The sequence below is a fragment of the Dromiciops gliroides genome, chromosome 1 (assembly GCF_019393635.1).
Source record: "Dromiciops gliroides isolate mDroGli1 chromosome 1, mDroGli1.pri, whole genome shotgun sequence".
NCBI lineage: Eukaryota > Metazoa > Chordata > Mammalia > Microbiotheria > Microbiotheriidae > Dromiciops > Dromiciops gliroides.
The window spans coordinates 309568823-309588984 of NC_057861.1; the positions used below are offsets into that span (position 1 = coordinate 309568823).

Genomic DNA, 20162 nt, shown 5'->3' on the forward strand with positions numbered 1-20162 from the left:
ACTTAGCTGTGTGACCATGGGCACATCACTTAACCCCCATTTCCCTACCCAAAAAAGGGAATAAGAGAACATGTAATTCAAACTATTTTAATAGATGAGGAAACCAGGACCAAAGAAGGTAGATTAAATGACTTGTTCAAGGTTGTCATTAGTGACCAGGCCAGCAACAAAATCCACTTCTTGTTCTGAATTTTTTCTCGTACACAGTAGGAAGGTAATCAAATATAAGACTTGTTCCCTTAAATTAGCCAATGCATTTTGTTCTATAGCTTCCTCTTTCTACTATCAATGAAAAAAATCATAGACATGTCAAAACTCAAAAAATTATTAGAATCAGAATACAATGGACTCAAAAGGAATCTATAACTCAAAAAGTTTGGGAACCAAATAATGACATAATGATTTCATAAAAGATTAGGTTTTGTTAAAATAATTCTTATCTATCCCCACAAAAACTAAACTTCCAAAAGTGCAGTGCATCAAATTATTTTGCAAAGTTAAAAACGTAGCAGAGTCTAATGAAAGCATACCATTTGGGGATTTATAAGGAGATCTGGAGAACTTGGAATTCTGAGCAAGGTTAAACTTTCTAATACTTTTATCACGAGACATACAATTTAGCTCAAAATCATCAATGTAGGCCTGGAGTGCCTGAGAAGCCGAGCTGTACAGCTTGTCTTTATACTTTATAGAGCCACCAGAGTTAGAGGAATTACTGCTGTTAAGGCTGCAACTTGCTAGAAGAGAAGACACCGTAGATTTAGGAGAATAAACACTGCATTTTTTCATTGGCTTTGCCATGGTTTTCTCAAAATGGGATCCTATTTCCATTCATCTTTAAAACAAAAACAGTAAACACCAAAAAGGTACATGAGATGTGAATTCCAATGTAGCTACATTAAAATAAACTGCAAATATCCTATTACTCCTTTAAAGCTGGAGCTCTTAACCTTTTTTGCGTCATGGATCTCTTTGGCCATCTGGTGAAGCCAATGGACTTATTCTTAGAATAAAGTTTTTAAATGAATAAAATAAAATACAAAGGAAACCATTATTGAAATACAATGATCAAAATATTAAAAAGACAAGTTCATTGACCCTAGGGTAACAACCTCTGCCTTTAAAGATGAAAAAGTTATCCTTATTAAGATTCTCTCTCAAGCCTTATATAGGTTGTCTCAAAAGACTTTTGGGATTTCCCATATATAGTAGATACTCAATAAATGTTTGTTAACTTTATTAGTAAAGATAACAGGAACCTTTTTAGAAAAGGAATCAAGAACATAAGGAGTATTTAATGATAAATAATAAGCACAGTTTTGATACATTTACAAAAGATACACTTTAAGTTACTAGAATTTGAATCTCTAGTTATCTTCATGTAGTATATTAAAACCTAGCCACCGTCCAGCATTATGCTGTAGGTCTCAATATTCATCATGCAAGGATGTAGAAAAGGCCAATCAAGAAGTAGTAATTATGGTGAAAGCAATAGCACCAGTGAAATTTGGGTAGGAAGCTGGGTGAACTAATAAGAGTGAAAATTCAAGCCAATAGTACATGAGGTGAGGAAAACCTCCCAAATCTCTGCAGCTTTTCTATACAATACATGGGTGAGAGTAACAGCACTTATCTCTTAACCAGCATAGAATCAGATCAGAAAACCAGGCCAAGGTTTCTGGCCAATCTGCCCTATGGCATCAATATTTTGGCCAAAGGGTCAAAAATACCTGACCAGAATATGACCAGAATTATATGCCTGTTATAGTACTGTTCTCAGTCTAAAAGGTTTGTCTTTATCACTGTTTGCTAAAAAACAGCATTAATCTGATTCAACACATAAAAGGAGAGTACCAGACAGTACTCACTTTTTTAAGGTCCTACAAAATACAAGTGGATGCTCTGTTGTATTTTCATAGTGAATCATTCTATGACATCATAATAGAACCCATTCCCTTCTAGCAGTATTTTCCAACCTTTAAACATTCCTCTAGTGGGAAAAAAAAAAAAGAAAGAAAAGGGGCAAAGGAAGATGTTTAAATGGGGCTGGGGGGAGGAAACAATAATCAGAATTACCTACTTGGCACATGATCATAAAAACCTGATTTCAAATAATCTGGGGTAACATACTGGTTGTGTGACCCAGAGCAAGTCACTTAACCTTAGTGCAACAGGCAACTCTAACAATTGAAGTCATAGTTCCTGATCTATCTGGATAGGTAGAGTTCCCTATGCTGGCAAGAAATCAGTTTTGGCCTGAAAAAAAAAATGAATTGTTGGTATGAAAGTTTCTAAGACTTTTCTCTCATAGATTTTCATAGCAGTAGAAGCCTATTTATTTCCAAAGTGCTTTAATTTTTACAGATTGCTAGGCTTTAACATATATATTTACCCTAATTTTTATAGAGTATGATATTGAGGTCAAACAGCTAAATAGCTTGTCCAGGACCCCACAATTTGTTAAAGGCCAAGCAGGCTGTGGAACCCAGGTCTCCTTTCAATATTGAACAAGCCCAGTATTATAGAAAAAGCTATAAAAATAGTTTAAAGTTTCCATTTCCCTAGGTTTTTTTAGTTAGTGGTCACTGAGAAGGAAAGGGATAGGGAGAGAGAAAACCAGTTTCAACACAGTCATTTACTCTGAAGAAAGCTAAACCAAGGTATGTAGAGAAAGAGAAATATTGTTATATTATCATCTATGCTAGCGGTTTTCTCCATAGTGACAAACTGTCATTGTTTTAAAATGCTTTAATGTGCATACATAGCACAGTCTGTTGTTCTTTTTACTTAAAGAATTATAAACATATGCTGCATATTTGTGGAAACCACACCATTAAACAGTTGCCCCTTACATAAAACTAACTAGCTGTGAAGTGATTTTTCAAAAATGACCTTGTTTCTTTCTAGTTGTCATTTAGTAAACAATCATTTGTTAAGCTCTATGTAAAGGGAACAACGATAATCACTTAAGAGGAAAAATTATGGTCCCAGCCTTCAAGAGAGCTCATGTTGGGAGATAACACAAAAACAACTGTCTACACAGAAAATAAGTACAGACTGAATGGAAGGTAATCTCCCAAAGCAGTGAGACTCTGCTCTTATTTTTCATAGGTTTTCTTCAACCAATATAAACTGCTCCAACTTTTTTCAGTGCTTAAATAAATGTTAATATTGCCTACATGCCTTCAAGGAAGTTTTTTTTTTAATAAATAAACTCATTTAAATCTTTTCCTTGTAAAATGAAGAGGCGAACCCTGTCAACTTTACAGCACTAACAGTGCTTATGGTACCTCAGGAAGAAAATGAAGTTATTATCTCAGGGTTTAATAATTTATTCTTATTCTACTTATAACACAGTAATAATTAACAGATGTGCTGTAGTATAATTTTGTAATTCAAAGGCACTTGATTTTTTAGCATTTATAGCCACTTGTAGTGTTGTAAAATTAAAATAAATTTGATTTCCCTGTATTAATCATTTATCAGCTCAAATGTGTCTTTATAATCCTAATTTTATAGAAAACTATGTAAATAATCATTTACTTTTTATTTTAAAATGCCCCAAGTTCTATAATTGGATGACAGCAAAATATAGTTGCCTTAAAGACAAAGATTATGGCTATGACTGGAAATGTAGCAGGGAACAAAGAAAAAGGATAAGATGTATGTAAACTATCTTTCCTCCAATTTTTGTCTTCTACAAGTATACAGCTGCAGGACGAAAAGGTAAGTTCTATTATAAGTTACCTGTCCTCCTAATTCCCAGCATATTCTCCTACTCATACGCAAGCTTGAATTTACCTGTTTCTCAAAATGCTGCTTCCATATCCTAGGGGTGTAATTCAGAAGCATCATCAAATGTTTTCTGGAGGGTCTGAACTAGACAGAGAGCTCACCAGATATCAAAGAAACTACCTAAAAAACTCTTCGACTTCAGCAGTTGATGACATGCAACGGCCCAAGGAATGAAATAAAAAACACAGTTTCAAGTATTCCCTCGCAGTCTGGTTTCAGAAAATTATTTTTTTGTGAAATTGCTCTTTTCAGAAAGTGCAAATATGTTGGAGATGCTCACTATTAATTTGGTGGACAACCATAAATATTAGCTTAAATGTAAAATGATTCACAGAGAAATTTCCGTAAACCGACACAAGAAAAGTTGGATATTAAACAACACGGATAAATACGACCCTCTATTTGGACAATTCTAATACATCCTTCCCAGTTCCTTCCTTAACTCTAGGGCATCCTCAAGGTTCACAATTACTGACCCCCACTTTTCCTCCTTTTTCAGGGCCTTAGATAACCAATCTCTCTTCCTGGTAGGCACTCCTCCCGCAGAATTTATTAAATATATTTCTATCATGTAATAACACTTACAGAGAAGCTTCTGTACGTACACAGTTCTTGAACAAACTGATAAATCATGAGTCTCTCTCCCCAATCTGGCCTATTTAAAGCCCTGCATCATCTTCAGAAACCAGACGCCTAGCGCACGGGCACGCCACGCCCCTTTCCCCCTCCCAGCTCCAGCCCGACTGGGGCGGGGGTAGAGACAAGCTCCCGGCAAGTGTACCTCCCCCACCCCCTCCCTGGGGCCCATCTCCTGGTTCCGCCACATGGTTCGGCCATTTGCGCACGGTGCGTCTCTCGGACCCCCACCTCCTCCTCCTCGTCTCCTCTGGGCGTAGCAGCCCCGCCCCCAGGAACCCCGTGAGCTGCGGCCTCAGGCTGCGGTCATCGCCAGCCAGTTCTCCCCGTAGCTCCCCGGCCCCCAGCCACGGGACTACACAAAACGGGACCCACTTCCACGACCCCTGCCCGATGCTTGGTGCATCCACGGATCCGGGGCGGGAGCGACGCATTACCCCTGCGATCACGCCCCCGCCTCGGCCCTGGCAGCCCCGTCACAGCGGAGGATGACGCGTCGCCCGCCCTTTCTTTCAAACCGACTTTCAACTTGGAGCTCAGGCTACACGCATGCGTGGCATTCGTTCGCCCTGCGGGTCGAGAGGGTGGTAGGTTTGTACTAGGAGATGTGGGGCAGCGGAGGGGTGCTAGGCGCGGCGCCTTCTGGGAGTCGTAGTTTTATCCCACCATTCTCCCATCTCTCTTGCAAGGGGGGGAGAGGGGGAGAAGAGGGGGTTCTGGACCACTACATCCTGCTCTACCCTCCTCGCCACACCTCCATCCTCTGCTCTCTTCCATCATCGCGGCTTCTCATCCAGCTCGGGCTGAAGACGCCCTTCCTTCTGCCCAATCTCAGTCTCTGTGTGTGTGAAGGGAAGAGGTGAACGGGTGGGGGGTGGGGGGAGACTCTAGGACTCTATATCTGCTGCTGCTGCTGCTGTTACTGTCGCCGGGAGAGACCCAACCCAGCAGCCCCACTTCTCCAGGTGAGCCTCAGTTTCCTCCTTTTCCACCCCCCTCCAAGAAAAAGAACCCCTCAATGAATGGAAACACCCCCACTGGGTCTCACTGACCTCCCCTTCTATGGGATACCCAGAGATGCCCAACACCCCTCCCCATCTTCTCCCTCCTCCCGACTCACCCCACCCTTTCCTAGGCATCAAGCTGTCCTGCCTGAATCTTGCCTGACAAGGTAGAGCCAGTACTGAAGGAGAGTGGTTGATGCTGGGTTTTCCATAAACGCCTTGGAGAAGCTGACTCCCAGGGAAGGATGACAATATCCCAAGCTCAGATTGGAGTCGCAGGCATTTCAGAAGGGGGAGTATGTTAAATGTTGATGATGATTCAAAAACAAAAAGTGCATTTTTCAAAAAGTGTCTGCATGTTAAGGAGGGAAGGTGGGGGAGAGGTTCCTAGTTTCAAATGGTATTGATAGTAAAAAGGAGATCCTCTTTTTAATCTTATTCCAGTCACTAAATGTGGAAAGATTACCCTTAATTTCTGATAAATATGGATTAGTTTCAGGTGATCTGACATAAATACCACTAGGTAAAACATAATTTAGTTTTGTCCCTCCTCTGCTCTGACCTGAAATAGAATCAAACATCTTTGATTAAAAACGAAAACTACAATAACTTTATCTTTCTATTCTGTATTTTCTATTTGGTAAATCTTTAAAGTCCAAAGCTATAAAAGTGTGATACCTCTTAATTTGGTAATTTCTATATCAATATTCAAGATTTGTCAATATGTATGCATATATATTCTATTAGTTCTCTATTGGATATATATATGCACATACCTACACATACATATATTTTACATATATATTCACACTCTAAGAAAACCACAAGCCAATATTCAAAGAAAAAAGGTTGTCAAATATGTAAAAATAAAAAATAAAAGGCAATGATGCGATTTTGAGAAGCTTATTTTGTTCCAATTTCAAATCAAATAACTTTTAAAGAGATTGTTATTCATTTTATTGTTGAAATAAGGATTTCCCCAAAAATCTTTCAGGTAAATTTCATTTAAAAATTTTCCCATACTGTTATCTTTTTATAGTTCTTGATATAATAGCTCTTCATTTAATTTTGTAATCAGTGTCAACAAAGCCTCATTTTAAATGTATGTAAATGTCTCCCAACTAGGGTTTAAGTTGTAAATAATGGAATATTTTCCTTCATTTTAGAAAATCAGAATATAAGAGAAATTATTAAGCATACTAACAAAATTATATATATATATATATATATATATATATATATATATATATATATATATATATATATATAGAGAGAGAGAGAGAGAGAGAGAGAGAGAGAGAGAGAGAGAGAGAGAGAGAGAGAGAGTTTAGCAAGACATAGGAAACTTGTAGAGATTCATAGTATATCCTCCTCAATAGACACTGGAAATTTGATAAAGCAAACATTTGTTAAACACCTACTATATGCAAAGCACTATGTTAGGTTAACTGGAAGTGGAAAGATTTTAGATAATACATAATATCTTAAATTATGAAGGCTCCGTTTCAGGAGGGTATAAGATGCAAGTGCAGATAACTATAATATAACTATATAACATAAGTACGTTAAAGAAGTACAAAACAAACTGTTAGTGAAATCCAAGAGAAGGAAAACTTACTAACAAAGGGTGTGAAAGCATTTAAATTGGGTTTTAAAGGCTAGGTAGGAAATTCAATAGGCAAAGAGGGACATTCCAAAATTAGGGAACAGCATGAACTAAGACATGCAAGAATGAGAGTGCAGAGATTGATTGAGGGACAGAGAATTGTCCAATTGGGCTGCAGTAGGACAGAATATATAGAAGCTAATATAAGATAAGGTTGGAAGGATAGATAGAGTAACAACAGAGAATAGTACCCTGAGCACCATGCAAAGGAATTTAAAATTTGTAGACAATAGACAATCCCCGAAGATTTTTGAGTAGTGACCTAATCTGGAATAGGCAAAAGAAAAATTATTCTGGCAGTGATATAAAGGATGGCTTTGAGAAGGCAGAAAGTGGAGGAGGAAGACCAGTTAGGATTTTGCAATAGCCCAGGCAAATAGATGGTACTGAGGTGAGAATCAAGATGAAGGAAGAGATACAAGAAATGTTTCAGAGATGAAATCAAAAGGACTTGGTAGGGGGGCAGCTAGGTGGCGCAGTGCATAAAGCACCGGCCCTGGATTCAGGAGTACCTGAGTTCAAATCTGGCCTCAGACCCTTGACACTTACTAGCTGTGTGACCCTGGGCAAGTCACTTAACCCCCATTGCCCCGCAAAAAAAAAAAAAAAAGGACTTGGTAGGGGGCAGCTAGGTGGCACAGTGGATAGAGAGAGCACTGGCCCTGGAGTCAGGAGGACCTGAGTTCAAATTCGGCCTCAGACACTTGACACCAGCTGTGTGACCTTGGGCAAGTCACTTAACCTTCATTGTCCAACCAAAAAACAAAAAATAAATTAAAAAAAGGACTTGGTAACCGATGAGCTTTGAAAGACGGGCAAAAGGGAAGTCAAATATAATCCCAAGGTAATGAACCCAGGAGAGAAGGGTGTTTATGTTTTGCTACAGACAGTGAAATCAGAATAGGTAACAGTTTTTGAGGAGCATGTCTAGATACATTTGCATTAGAGGAATTGGTGGGATATCTAGGTTAGGATGTACTGGAAGGAGTTGGAGTTGGGGGTCTGGATCTCTGGAGAAAAGTCAGGACTAGAATGAGATTTGGGGCTATTCCTAAAAGACAGATTGAAAGAGTGAATGAGATTGCTGGAAAGGAATGAAGAAGGATAAGAGGGCTGAGGGCAGACTTGTAGAGATCACCTACTGTTAAAGAATGAGGAGTAAAACCAAGAGAGTATAATGTCTGAATGAGATCCATGAGAGAATATATAAGAAGAAGGAATGGTCAAAAACTTCTTATGGGTTAAGGAGGATAAGGACTGAAAAGAGAAGATTAGAAAGTCTTTTGTGACATTTGAGAGAGCAATTTCTGGAGAGTGTTAGGGATGAAAGTCAGATTGCAAAGTAGAGGAAGCAAGTGTAGAAAACTTTCTCCCAGAAGTTTGGAAGTGAAAAGAAGCCCAGAGATTGAGGGGTTTGTCAAGGGAAGACCTCTTCCCCCTCTTCTATCCATCCTTCCTTCCCTCTTCCTTTCCTCCTTCGTTGCTTGCTTGCTTGCTTGCTTGCTTCCTTCCTTCCTTCCTTCGGATTGAGAAGAAGATATGTTTAGGCAAGTATGAAGTATCTATTTGAAAAGCAGATTGTAGCTGTATAGTAGAGAAGGAATGACAGTCCGGAATAATCTTGAAGGAGTCAGAAGGGAATGGAATGGAATGAGGGAGGAGGCAGAGGGATCCTACCTCATCTGTGAGTGGAGAAGAGGAAGAATGAGTGGGTGATGCTGTTAAAAAAGTTAGATGAATAAAGGAGGGAAACGATTATACTCTTCCAAGTGGGAAGGTCACAAGGAATTAAGGTGGGTAGGGTATTCAAGAGCAAGAGAAGAAAAGGAAATGTTTAAAATAGTTGTTGTGAGGAATGCTGTAAGAAGCCAATAGACTAGAATAGGATTGTTGAGCAAAAGCAAGGCACCAGTTAAGGTTATGTACCATGGATCTGTAATGAGTAAAATCAGGTTAATTTCAGGACTTTCCACCGTGATACTCAGCAGCCCTAGAGTAAGAGTAAGGAATCAGCTAGTGGGGGTTATCTAAGGATGAGGATTTAAAGACCAGGAAAGGAGGAAGGTCTGAGGCAAAGGTAGTAGCTAGAAGATTAATTGACAAAGGTCAAATATAGAGGCAAATTAGCCAGAGTAGTTATTTTACTTTCTTTTTTGGGTGGGGCAATGAGGGTTAAGTGACTTGCCCAGGGTCACACAGCTAGTAAATAAAAGTGTCTGAGACCGGATTTGAACTCAGGTCCTCCTGAATCCAGGGCCAATGTTTTATCCACTACTCCACCTAGCTGCCCCCCAGAGTAGTTATTTTAAATGGAATTACTCTTATTATTATATTTCTTCCTCATTTTTATTAGAACTGTACAGAACTGCAATATAATATATATTTGTCTTTAGGAAGGCAGAGATGTATGTAATATTTCAATCAATCAAACAATAAGTATTAAGCACCTACTTTGTGACAAGCATTGTGCTGGGTGCTGGGAATCCAAGTAAAAAGAACAAAACCATCTCTAGTCACAAGAATTGGGGAGAAAACAAGTGCATATGAGAAGATATATGTAGCATAGAAATATAAAGTTAATACACACATAATATACATGTATATATGTATAAACACAAATTAGTTAAATACAATGTAATCTGTCAGGGAGAGAATTAGGAGTTGGGGGGAATCAGGAAAGACTTCATACAGAAGTCCCTTGCCCCAACAGCTAGAAAGGTGCCTTGAATATAGTAGGAGTTTAATTGATGTTCAGTGTTTATGATGAATAAATTCATCATCATCTTACAGGGGTCAAAAAGCACTCAAAGGTATGTTAGCATTACCTGTATATGAAGGAGAATAGTTTTTATTGAAAGAGCTTACCATTGCTATCAATTTAGTACATCCTTGTATGTTCTTCAAACTCTAGTAATTATCAGGTAATTAAATTATAAAGATTGTATGTGAGCCAGTGCTAATCCTGCATATGAAGTGACTGAGTTTAAAATGTTTTTTGAACCCACTCATTATTTTTAAAAAATCCTCAAAAGAATGGAATATAAGGGAAGACTAGAAAGCCAGAAGTTGGAATGAAGTGTAAAATTAGTACGTATGAAATATTGCATGTTTAAGGTAAAGCAAAAGAAAATTAGAGTTAAGCATGCTTAGATCATTTTAGCTCTTCATGCATATATGTAGGTACCATGTGGATATGGAACTAAATTGAATCGAATTTCAAAGTGATATGGTAGGAAATGGGGTACAGGTTGGGTTAGGGGATGGGATTCTTGGGAATTCCTCTTTAAAGAATTACACCCTCTTGCACACAAAAGTAGTTAGAATAAGGTGGTAGTTTATTTAGGAGCAAGGGAAGGGAAGGGTGGGGGGAGGGAAACCATGAAAGAAATCCTTGGACTTTTCATGGGTAGATTTGGCACAAAACACATGGCTCAGAGGTACCAAATCTCCTCGAACAGGAGACTGGAAGGTACTTTTATAGAGGACTGGTGGGGGTGGACCATCTGCCTGTGAAAAGTTCCTTTAGTGAGAGAGGACCATCCCCCACTGGTGGTAGCTGGGGGAATTGGGTGAGGGGTGGCTACGGTTCCCTCTTCAGAACACAAAGGCCGCAGCCACACCCAAATTTATCTCCCCAGGGTAAGGGAAACCAGAATGAAGGGTAGGAATCCCAAACTAGCTCAGTCCGATTTGGTTCAGTTTATCTCTCTAGGCGTTATCTGTCCTCTGGTTTAGTTTCTCAAGGAGAAGATTCCTCGGTGTGCCCCAGAGAAATTCTGGGGTGCTCTGCACCCCATGACAAAAGAACATCCCGAAGACTGGGATGTCTGACTTGGATAGGACACATACACAGAAAAAGATTGCCTGATTGTATTATTCAAAACACTATGGATTAATAAGGAGCACAGTGCCAGATTGCAACATAACTGTGGGATATTTTCATTTCTTTGTATGTGAGTTTCTTCTACCAATCTTTTGTTTTTAAAACTTTGCAGATAGATGGACTTTAAAAAACTTGCTGATGAAGTCTCCCAAGAGGTTTTAGCGTTCAGCCGAGATACATCGGGCTGGAAAGTGACTAAAACTTCAGTAAGAAAACAAGTTCCTATGTTTCGAGAGATTTTATGATATACAAATTCATTGTTAAGATATTTTAAAATGTTTTTTTTCTTGTAACAAACAGAAAAAGATTTGTTTGTGTGTTTTTGGTTTTGCTTTTATGTTTGCACCTGACAGCTAATTTCTTTTGTGGATTTTTATTCCCCTTTGAGAAAAAGATAACCGTTTCCTGGAAGCCTTCTAGAAATTACGATGGACATTTGTGAGTACTTCAATTACCTATTTGCAGTAATTAAATTTGCATTTTAAAAATGTGATGGCACTGATATCAGTGGATTCCACAGTTGTTTTGTAAACATAAGTCTTACAATGGAGGTTTAAAGGTTAAAAAGTGAATTATAAAATCACTATTTTAAAAAGTGACACTAAGAAAATACACAAAAATGTTATCCTCCAGTCATTTATTCTCAAATTTGAAGATAAACAGGAGGAGAAAAAAAACCTTTCAACAAACTATTCACATCAGAATTACTGGTTTCAAAAAGAATTATTACTTGGTTATGGTTTAGTTGTTTTGTTTTGTTTTATTCTTTTTCTGGAGTTAGACTCCTACTTTCATCCAGTATTTTTTTTTCTTTATCTGCATTATGGATGCCTCTAACCTATGAAGCGCTAGAAAGGAAAAGCTGGATCTCCTGATTTTTTTTCCCCATTAGCTGTTTTTAAGGCAAGTTTTATTGGTTGAGCATGCAAGGATTGGTGGTTTCCACACAAGGACTCTGGGAAATGGTCAGACCTGACACTTTTCAACCTTGTATTTAGAGTTTCTCATTCATCATATTTATTATAAAAGGTACCACATAACACTATCACATTAGCATGTGTTCACATTTTAAAATTAAGTAGGTTAGGCTTATCTTCATTTTCTCCTTTTTGAGGCTTAATCCTTTTTTGGACTATGCTTTATCCCTAGTTTCTGCCTTTTATTCTTTATAAGGCATACCCCATTCCACTGACATTTATCTGTTTCTATATCTTGTCCCCTCTCTTGGTTTCGAGTTATCAGCTAGCTAAATGGATAAATCATTTTCTGTTTATAGGAAAGAGCTAGAGGCCCATTGAATTTATTTTAACTGTGGTCTTCTAGAGATGACAGTTCCAGAGGCAGCATGATGTTTCAAAACAAAACAAAACAAAAAACCCACTAAAACTGAATGTAAAATTTTGAATCACAGAGTTTAAATATCAGTTTTGTGACTGGACAAATAATTTAACCTCTCAGTTAAATGGAGTTAAGAACACTTGTAATACTACTTCACTGAATTGTAAGAATCTAATAATGTATTTTGTAAAATTCTTTGTAAACCTGAAAAGTCTATATCGATGTAAATTATTAATTATGTAGAAATCAACAATAGGAATTTGAAGCCAGGTAGTAGTAGTTGTAGTAGTAGTAGTAGTAGCAGCAGCAGCAGTAATGAGTGGTTAGTAATTAGTAGTAGTAATTCACATTTATATAGGACTTTACCTCCCTCACAACACCTTCTTAGTGGTATGGATATTGAACAAAGGAGAAACCAAATCTTATTCTAGTATAAAGTGACATAAGTGGCATAAAGGGACATAACTAAGACCATACAACTAATAAGAGGTGAAGGTTAGACTTGAATCCAAATCTCCCAATGCTAGGTCCAGTTTTTGTTTCCATGTTGTTACACCCCATGGCAAGAAAGAGGTGTTTTTGTATTTTTTTTTCCTCAGTGGGGCTTTTGTGGGGGTGAGGGGTAAGGGATGTAAATTTTTAAATCACAATGGTATAAATACTAGCCTACTTAAATTAGGTACCAAAGCAGCCCTGAGTGTAATTACTTCATTCACTCCTTCATTCAACAAATATTTGAATGTATTGGATACAAAAATGTATAAGATTCTATCCCCTTGCTCAAAGAACCTTCCATTTAAAATAATTTTAGCTGCAGCCTGGAGGTGTGATAGAGACAGCTTGAACCAGCTCATGAGAGCCAAAGTTAAAATTTCAGTTGTAAACATTTATACCTCAGAAACTGGCAGACACTACAGATCAGTGCTTGATTAGTATCATCTTTAAATTTCTTTAATATGAAACTGAAAATGTGAATATAAACAAATCATAGTCACTCAAAATTAAGGAAGATTTTTTTTTTTCCTGAAACCTCATGAGAATCCTAGGAAGGATAATTTAAGGAGTGTTGGCATAGCAATATCCTTCACATTTTCAGTTTCATATTAAACAAATTTAAATATGATACTAATGGCTGTTTCAATTTAATATTTTCACTGATAGCTAAAAAATCAATTGGACAAAAAGGTGACTTTTTCAGGTGGAAAGTTTCACACAGAGAATTAAATTGATCTGACACTTGGCACATTCTCCATTCCAGCAGTTCTCCTATCCATTCTCTGCAGGGGATCTACCCTAAATGCTCCAGGCCTTTCTCTTGACATTATATGAATACCAGTAGAGCACATATATGACCTCTCCTATCTCTTGCTCTCTCTACTTACTTGTCCATCTTTTTTGGTCATGCATCTATCTCTTCATGTAATATCTTTTATGCTTACATTTGTAGACAGTTTATTGTTGGTAAAAAGCTGAAGTCTATTTGTCCCCACTTTGAATCTCTTCTTTGCCTTGGATTAACCCAAACTCTTGATTCCTCAGAGACTGTGGTGTGACATGATAATAACATACCAGCTAGGACAGCTAGGTGGCACAAGGGATAGAGCGCTGGGCCTGGAGACAAGAAGACCTGAGTTCAAGTCTGTCCTCAGAGACTTACTAGCTGTGTGACCCTGGACAAGTCACTTAACCCTGTTTGCCTCAGTTTCCTCATGTGTAAAATGAGCTGAAGAAGTAAATAGCAAGCCACTCCAGTATCTTTGTCAAGAAAATCACAAATTGGGTCACAAAGAGTCGGACATGACTGAAATGAATGAACAACAATATAATAATAGTAAACTATGATGGTGACGATGATTATGATGGTAGTTAGCAAATGTTAGATTGCTAGCTAAGGTATTAAGGGTAGGGATTGTTTCATTTCTATCTTTAGATCCCCAGAACCTAACAGGTTGCTTTGCACGTAATTAGATTGTACTTTAAGGTTTGTGAAGCTCTTTACAAATATTGTCTTGTCTGATGTTCACAACAATGGGGGGGGGTTGTGGTCCTATTATTGTACCCATTTTTACAGATAAGACAACTGAGGCAGATAAAGGTTAAATGATTTAGCCAGGGTCACACAGCTATTAAGTATCTAAGACTGGATTTGAACTCAGGTCTTCTAGGCTCCAGACCCAGTATTCTATCTACCACACCATAAAGCTGCCCTGGAAGGATACTGATATTAAAAAAAAAAAGATGGATTTTTTTTTTCCAGAGGAAAGCTTGAGGTTATTGAAAGTACTATCATGCCAAAGGTAATGCAGCCAGCTCTCTTCCTCCTATTCAGTTTTGAGCCCATTTCATTTTCCATCTATCTCTAAGATATTAATGGGCCAGCTTTAGTCTGGACAATAGATACTGCTTCATTCTCTTGTTTTTTCTGTGTGAATGGATAGTTAAGGTTCAACTCTTTTGAGCATTTATGGATCTCACCTAGGAGGCTCTGTGTTGTTCTGAGACAGCACAATGTTATCTTCAACCAGAAACATCTGGTGGACCTCCCCAGTTATAAGGAATTCTTTTCCCCTGGGACTGAACACTGAACCCATAAGAACAATCATGACGATAACAAACCTTTGGCAAGCATATAGTTCCTTGTCTTATGCTTCAGTTATCAATAGTCAGTGGATCGTTGAACATCTCTCTTGTTAGCTCTGTCTAGGAATCTTTTATGAACTAACATATGCTTGGGCGGGGGGCGGGGGGGGGGCATTACCTTGTTGGAAGGGAGACTTTAAGTCTGCATTTTACTTAACCAAATGAAATCCTTTTTGATCTGTGGGCTGAAAAGAGAGTGATATCCCCGATGCCTGGAATAAACTTCCTTCTCATCTCTACATCTTAGAATCATTGCCTTCCCTCATGGTTCAGCTCAAATATCCCCTGCTTCATGGTCTTGTTTGAATTTATTTTCTCCCTCAGATGTCTGCCCTTCAAATTTCCTTGTCCTGTGCTTAATTGTGTATATGCTGTCTCTCTCCAACCCATAACCCCTCCTCCACAAGGAGACTTGAAGCTCCCTGAGGGCACAGGCTGTTTCATTTGTATAATATTTCTATCTCTAGTACCTAAGCATTGTTTTGCACTTACTGGGCACTTGATAAGTGTTAATGAATTGAAATGAAAGTTTGAGGTATCTTCCTTACACCATGTTAAGCTACAAAGGTAGTTCTTTTAAACCAAAGCACTTACTGGTAATTACCTTCATGCCTCCAAGAGGCCATGAATGTGAACCTGGAACTCAGCTTTAACCTAACTCAGGATGGTTCTTTGTCTTGGTCTAGAAAGTCCTGGTCCTTTTCTTCATGGTGAAACAAGGAAGAAGCCAGGGAACAATAGGGAAGTAGAGAAGCTTTCCAGCACCTCAGGACTTCACCATTGTCTTGGAAGTTATGCAAATTACCGGGGAAGTGTAGTAAATAATAAATGCTCGGTGACTAAATACTAAATTAATTTTAAGTCCTGATGCTTTTTTTGGATTACCCCCTGATATCTATGCTTCTGTTTTCCTTATTTAGCCTGAATAATTGGCAGTTGACAATTTACTTAACTTTGGAGGCAACATGCTCTAGAGGAGAAAATGCTTCTGATGGGGGACATAAATATGGATTCTAATTTAAGCTCTATCACTGACTCTCTATGAATATAAATTGGCAGCTAATTTTCTCCATATGCAAAATTGGAATTCTATCTTTCTACAACCAGCCTCAATAGAGTTTCTAAGAGAGTTAGTTATATGCAATAAAGATTATGCCAAACACTGATGTGAGAATAGCCTTTTCCAAGCTTTCCCCATGGTATGGTGGAAAGATCCCTGTATTTAGAGTCAAGAGGAGCCTATGCTCTAATCCTGGCTCCATTGCTTATTATCTGGGTGACCTTGGGCATCTTTCTGGAGCCTCAGTTTCTTCATCTGTAAAATGAATAGTTTAGACTAGATGATCTTTAAGATCCATTGTTCTCTAGACCTTGTGATCTCTGGGACCCCCCCCCCCCCAAATGCCTAGGGCCTCAAAATTTGAACTGTAAGTGGCACCAGAAAACACCAGTGTCATCTTATATTCTCCTAGTGAGTCAATCGTAATCCATTGCAGATCAGTCTGTTGCAGATGCCAATTTGGCCAGTTATTGGTCTGTTACTTGCTATCATTCCCCTCTCTTCTATGATATATGGACATGTGTAACAGGGAAAGGGATATGGGTACAGGCTATCTTCGTGTCCCTCAATTCCAAGTCAGCCTCTCCCTCCCAACTCTACCTTTCTTAAATATTACCATCACCATTCCCTTGCACCCCCACTCCATGACCCCAGAAAATTCAAAAATAGTTCCTCCCCCAGAACAGATGGGGCACTGCTCTATTAGCCTGGATATTAACCTGCAGAAAGGATGCTGACAAAAATAGCTACCAGCACTGAATTTGTACATTTTCACTGTGTTCTTCCCACTGATGGGCAGCCAGATCAGCAGCTGGGCTGTCCATGTGAGATCTGAACAGCAAGCTGGCAACTTTAAATAACATTCTTTGAAAACTACCTTCCGGAATATAGTTCAGAGGGGGGAAAAAAAACCCACGGCAATTTTTCTTACTATGCTTCATTACCTTTAACAATTTACAACACAAAGACTTTTTCCAGTTGGTTTCAAGTATAGTGTATGAAAAGCACTTGCCTGGTAGCTTGGGATGAAAGCCCTTGGGGCACCTCTGCTGTGGTCTCAGATACCCAGTAGGCTTGGCACGAACTCCCTCTGGTGGCAAGATACAGTACCAGATTCCCAATTCTGTATTGGAGCATTCTTACCATGTTTTCTGTCAGAAGCCTGCAGGTGGTTTACGGCCTAGCTTCTTAAACTATGGTTCTTGACTCCATTTGGGATTGTGGAACTGAATGTGGGGGTCATGAAAAATTTGGTGGCAGTAAAAGGTTATGTATACCTATTTTATATACCTATATACACTGGGTTGTATAAAAATTTCTCAGGTGAAAAGGTGTCCAAGTGGAAAAGGTTTAAGAAGCCCTCCTCTAGATCAGAGATTCTTAACATTTTTTTGTATCCTGGACTCCTTTGGCAGTCTGGTGAAGAAGCCTAAGGACTCCTCAGAATAATCTTTTTAAATACATAAAATGAAATATATAGAACTATAAAGAAAATCAATTATGTTAATAGTTATCAAAATATTTTTTTAAAAAAGCTCACAGACTCCAGGATAAGAACCTCTGCTTTAGATAGATTAGGTGGAGTGACAGACACCAGGGCATGGAGTTGTAAAGAGTTAAAAAGGCATTGTATTTTTTGTTTTATTTTTTAAGTTAATTTTAGATAGGAAAGAACACTTGGTTAGACAAACAGATATTTGTGTTTTCTCTTGCTTTTAATTTACTAGTTGTTTCATACTGAATTTACCAGTGTCTCACTATGATGCTATGCCAGGGCTTCTTAGCACAGGGATATGGTATAAGTGCAGCTGGACTGCAATAAGTTCCTTGTGGTACTTCCAATAGGAAATCACCTTGGTTGGAGTGAGTTCATACTCAGCTTCACACACTTACTAGTAGGGTGACCTTGGACAAATCACTTAACTTTTTCTGAGCCTCCTTTTGCTTATGTGTAAAATGGGTGTAAGAATAGCCACCTACCTCCCAATTTTGATGTGAAGATTAAATGAAATAATATGTGTAAAGCACTAGAACACTTGCCAACCTTAAAGCACTATACAGATGCTAATTATTATTGTTGTTGTTTGTTGTTATTCCAAGTGATCCTTGAATGTAGAAATGTCTCTTAAATGCAAAGCCCTCTTCAGTATCTATGTATGTGGAACTCCATGCCCAGTTTACCTGACATGGAGCCAGCAATGTCTTCCTCCTACCACATGGGTTGGAGTGACATCTTTGATTAACCGAGTCTTTAAAAGTAGTGCAATGAAACTGTTTGCTCTCTTTTCTGCTGATGGTCAGCTGACTCTCAGCTGCTGCAGCCCAGGGTACTTGTTCCCACATCTGTTGCAGTTGGGATGATTTCTATCTTTAGAAATTCCATCACACTTTTGTTAGTGACTTTATGCTTCTCCTTGATTCCCCTCACATGGAATGGGCCAAGTGATAAATATTCACAGGATGTTAGCTCTCAGCATAATGGAAATCTGTAATTTCTTCACTATTTCTATAAAAACCTCAAGATAGTTTAGATCCTTTTAAGGGTCAAATTTTAGCTACCAGTGAAACTTTTATACCTAAAGAGCTTGATTGCTACACTACAGGCTGTGATTAGCCACAGATATCTAGAGAAGCCTTCCTTACCTCTAATAAATAAACTTGTGAAAAACTCCAGTTGTTAGGTAATTCAATGATGCAAGAAGCAACCATTCTTTTGTAAAGCAGAATTTGAGGTTCAAACCAGGACTTTTACACCCACTTCTGTGTTACACAAGTATAGTCTTTAGAAGCTTTGCCAACAGGAGTAATTCTGGCTAATGATTCATACTGGGTGTGGGAGGAGGAAAATAATCTCACAAATTAATAAATACCAATTGAAAAGGAAAAGCGATTAGAGCTAGGTTTTAATTGTTAACAGAGAATAATTGCAAAAGGCCAGGTAACACATGGGACACAATATTAGTTCTCCCTAAACACTCAAAATTTGTTGTTATTGTGATACACAAAAGCAAATTTAAATGGCATTTTCACTTTATAACTATCTTATTAACATTCACAAAATTAACTCAGAGCTCAAAGCCCTTGAAATCACTAAAATCTTGGGGGTCCTATGTTAAGTAACCATAGACACCCCACAAATTTTACAAATTTATTTTACAAATGTCTCATATTTAACTAGCTGTTTGTATGGTGCCTCCTTCCCTTCTCAGTCAAGACGAGGCTGCTCCACATACTTCCCTCCCTTACCCCTAAATTCTACTATGAGGGATTTCCCAATAATAATCCTAGAATTTGTAGTTGGAAGAGTTCAGAGATCACCAGATCTAGATTCCAAATCCAGCGTACTTTTCACCACACTTTGAACAGGTCACTATAAACAGAAAGCTTCAGGGATTCATGACATGGTTAGAAGAGGCCCATTTTCAAGTTGTATTTGTACATGAAGCTAATACAGGGAGCTGCACAAGACTGAGCAAAGAGTCAGAGGGAGTGGTTAGAATAGGTTCAGCTTGCTCTGAGCTCACTTTTAATGATCACCAAGCTTAATTACAGTTATTAAGATACTATCTAGCTAAAAGACAATTTTATGTTGAGATCTTTTATTTGAGCTCCTATGTTAAAATATATGGTTTTCTAGGGTCTCATGTGTCAGAATTTGCCTCTCCACAGCATCAGACACATCAGGTGCTCAATAAATCCTGGCTGATTGAGTGACTGCTTCATCCATTTGAAGGCACAGGTATATTATACTTGGGGTGGTTGAAGGGGCAGGGCAGCTCAAGGTGCCCTTTTCAGAGGGAATAATGTAATAGGCAGCCCTGGATGCCCCAGGCTCTAATGGGTGATAGAGTAAGATCCCAGTATTATTATAAAATCCCAGAAGTATTTGCCAAATAAAGAAATGCCAAAATTCTAAAGATTTATGTAGGCATGAGGGAAGGTCTCATACATATTTTTTCCTTCATCTTCTTTGTCTTCTATCTGGTAAAAGAGAGTTGGAGAGAAAGTACAGAGTGGAGCTGGAGAGAGTAGACTGGACAAACCTGGACTGGATTGATTGAACTGTTGGGAGAAGGCTGAAGTTTCCAGCCTTTCCAAATTAGTCCTAATAGCTTAATTCAGGCTTCTGCAACCTCCCAG

At 38.4% G+C, this 20162-nt stretch overlaps 2 protein-coding genes across 12 annotated transcripts in view; one reads left to right on the plus strand and one right to left on the minus strand.

The window, feature by feature from the left end:
* The window catches only part of POLI (DNA polymerase iota), a 114105-nt gene that overhangs the window by 31365 nt on the left and 62578 nt on the right, over positions 1-20162 (minus strand). The window contains exons 1-3 of one of the 8 annotated variants that reach the window (XM_043978760.1): positions 4577-4628; positions 3802-3829; positions 531-835 (exon numbers count right to left, since the gene is read on the minus strand). The exons of 6 other annotated variants lie outside the window; for them this stretch is intronic. In XM_043978760.1, coding sequence (XP_043834695.1) covers positions 531-831 — 301 coding nt within the window. In that variant the 5' untranslated portion in view covers positions 832-835; positions 3802-3829; positions 4577-4628. Of the gene's footprint in view, positions 1-530; positions 836-3801; positions 3830-4576; positions 4662-20162 lie in introns of those variants that run through there. One more of the 8 variants, XM_043978761.1, reaches the window with a different exon arrangement.
* The window catches only part of STARD6 (StAR related lipid transfer domain containing 6), a 38944-nt gene continuing 23739 nt past the window's right edge, over positions 4958-20162 (plus strand). Inside the window, exons 1-4 of one of the 4 annotated variants that reach the window (XM_043978767.1) lie at positions 4958-5396; positions 5567-5602; positions 11097-11190; positions 11373-11422. In XM_043978767.1, the coding sequence (XP_043834702.1) occupies positions 11101-11190; positions 11373-11422 (140 nt within the window). In that variant the 5' untranslated portion in view covers positions 4958-5396; positions 5567-5602; positions 11097-11100. Of the gene's footprint in view, positions 5397-5566; positions 5732-11096; positions 11191-11372; positions 11423-19691; positions 19762-20162 lie in introns of those variants that run through there. The other 3 variants (XM_043978765.1, XM_043978766.1, XM_043978768.1) reach the window with 3 other exon arrangements.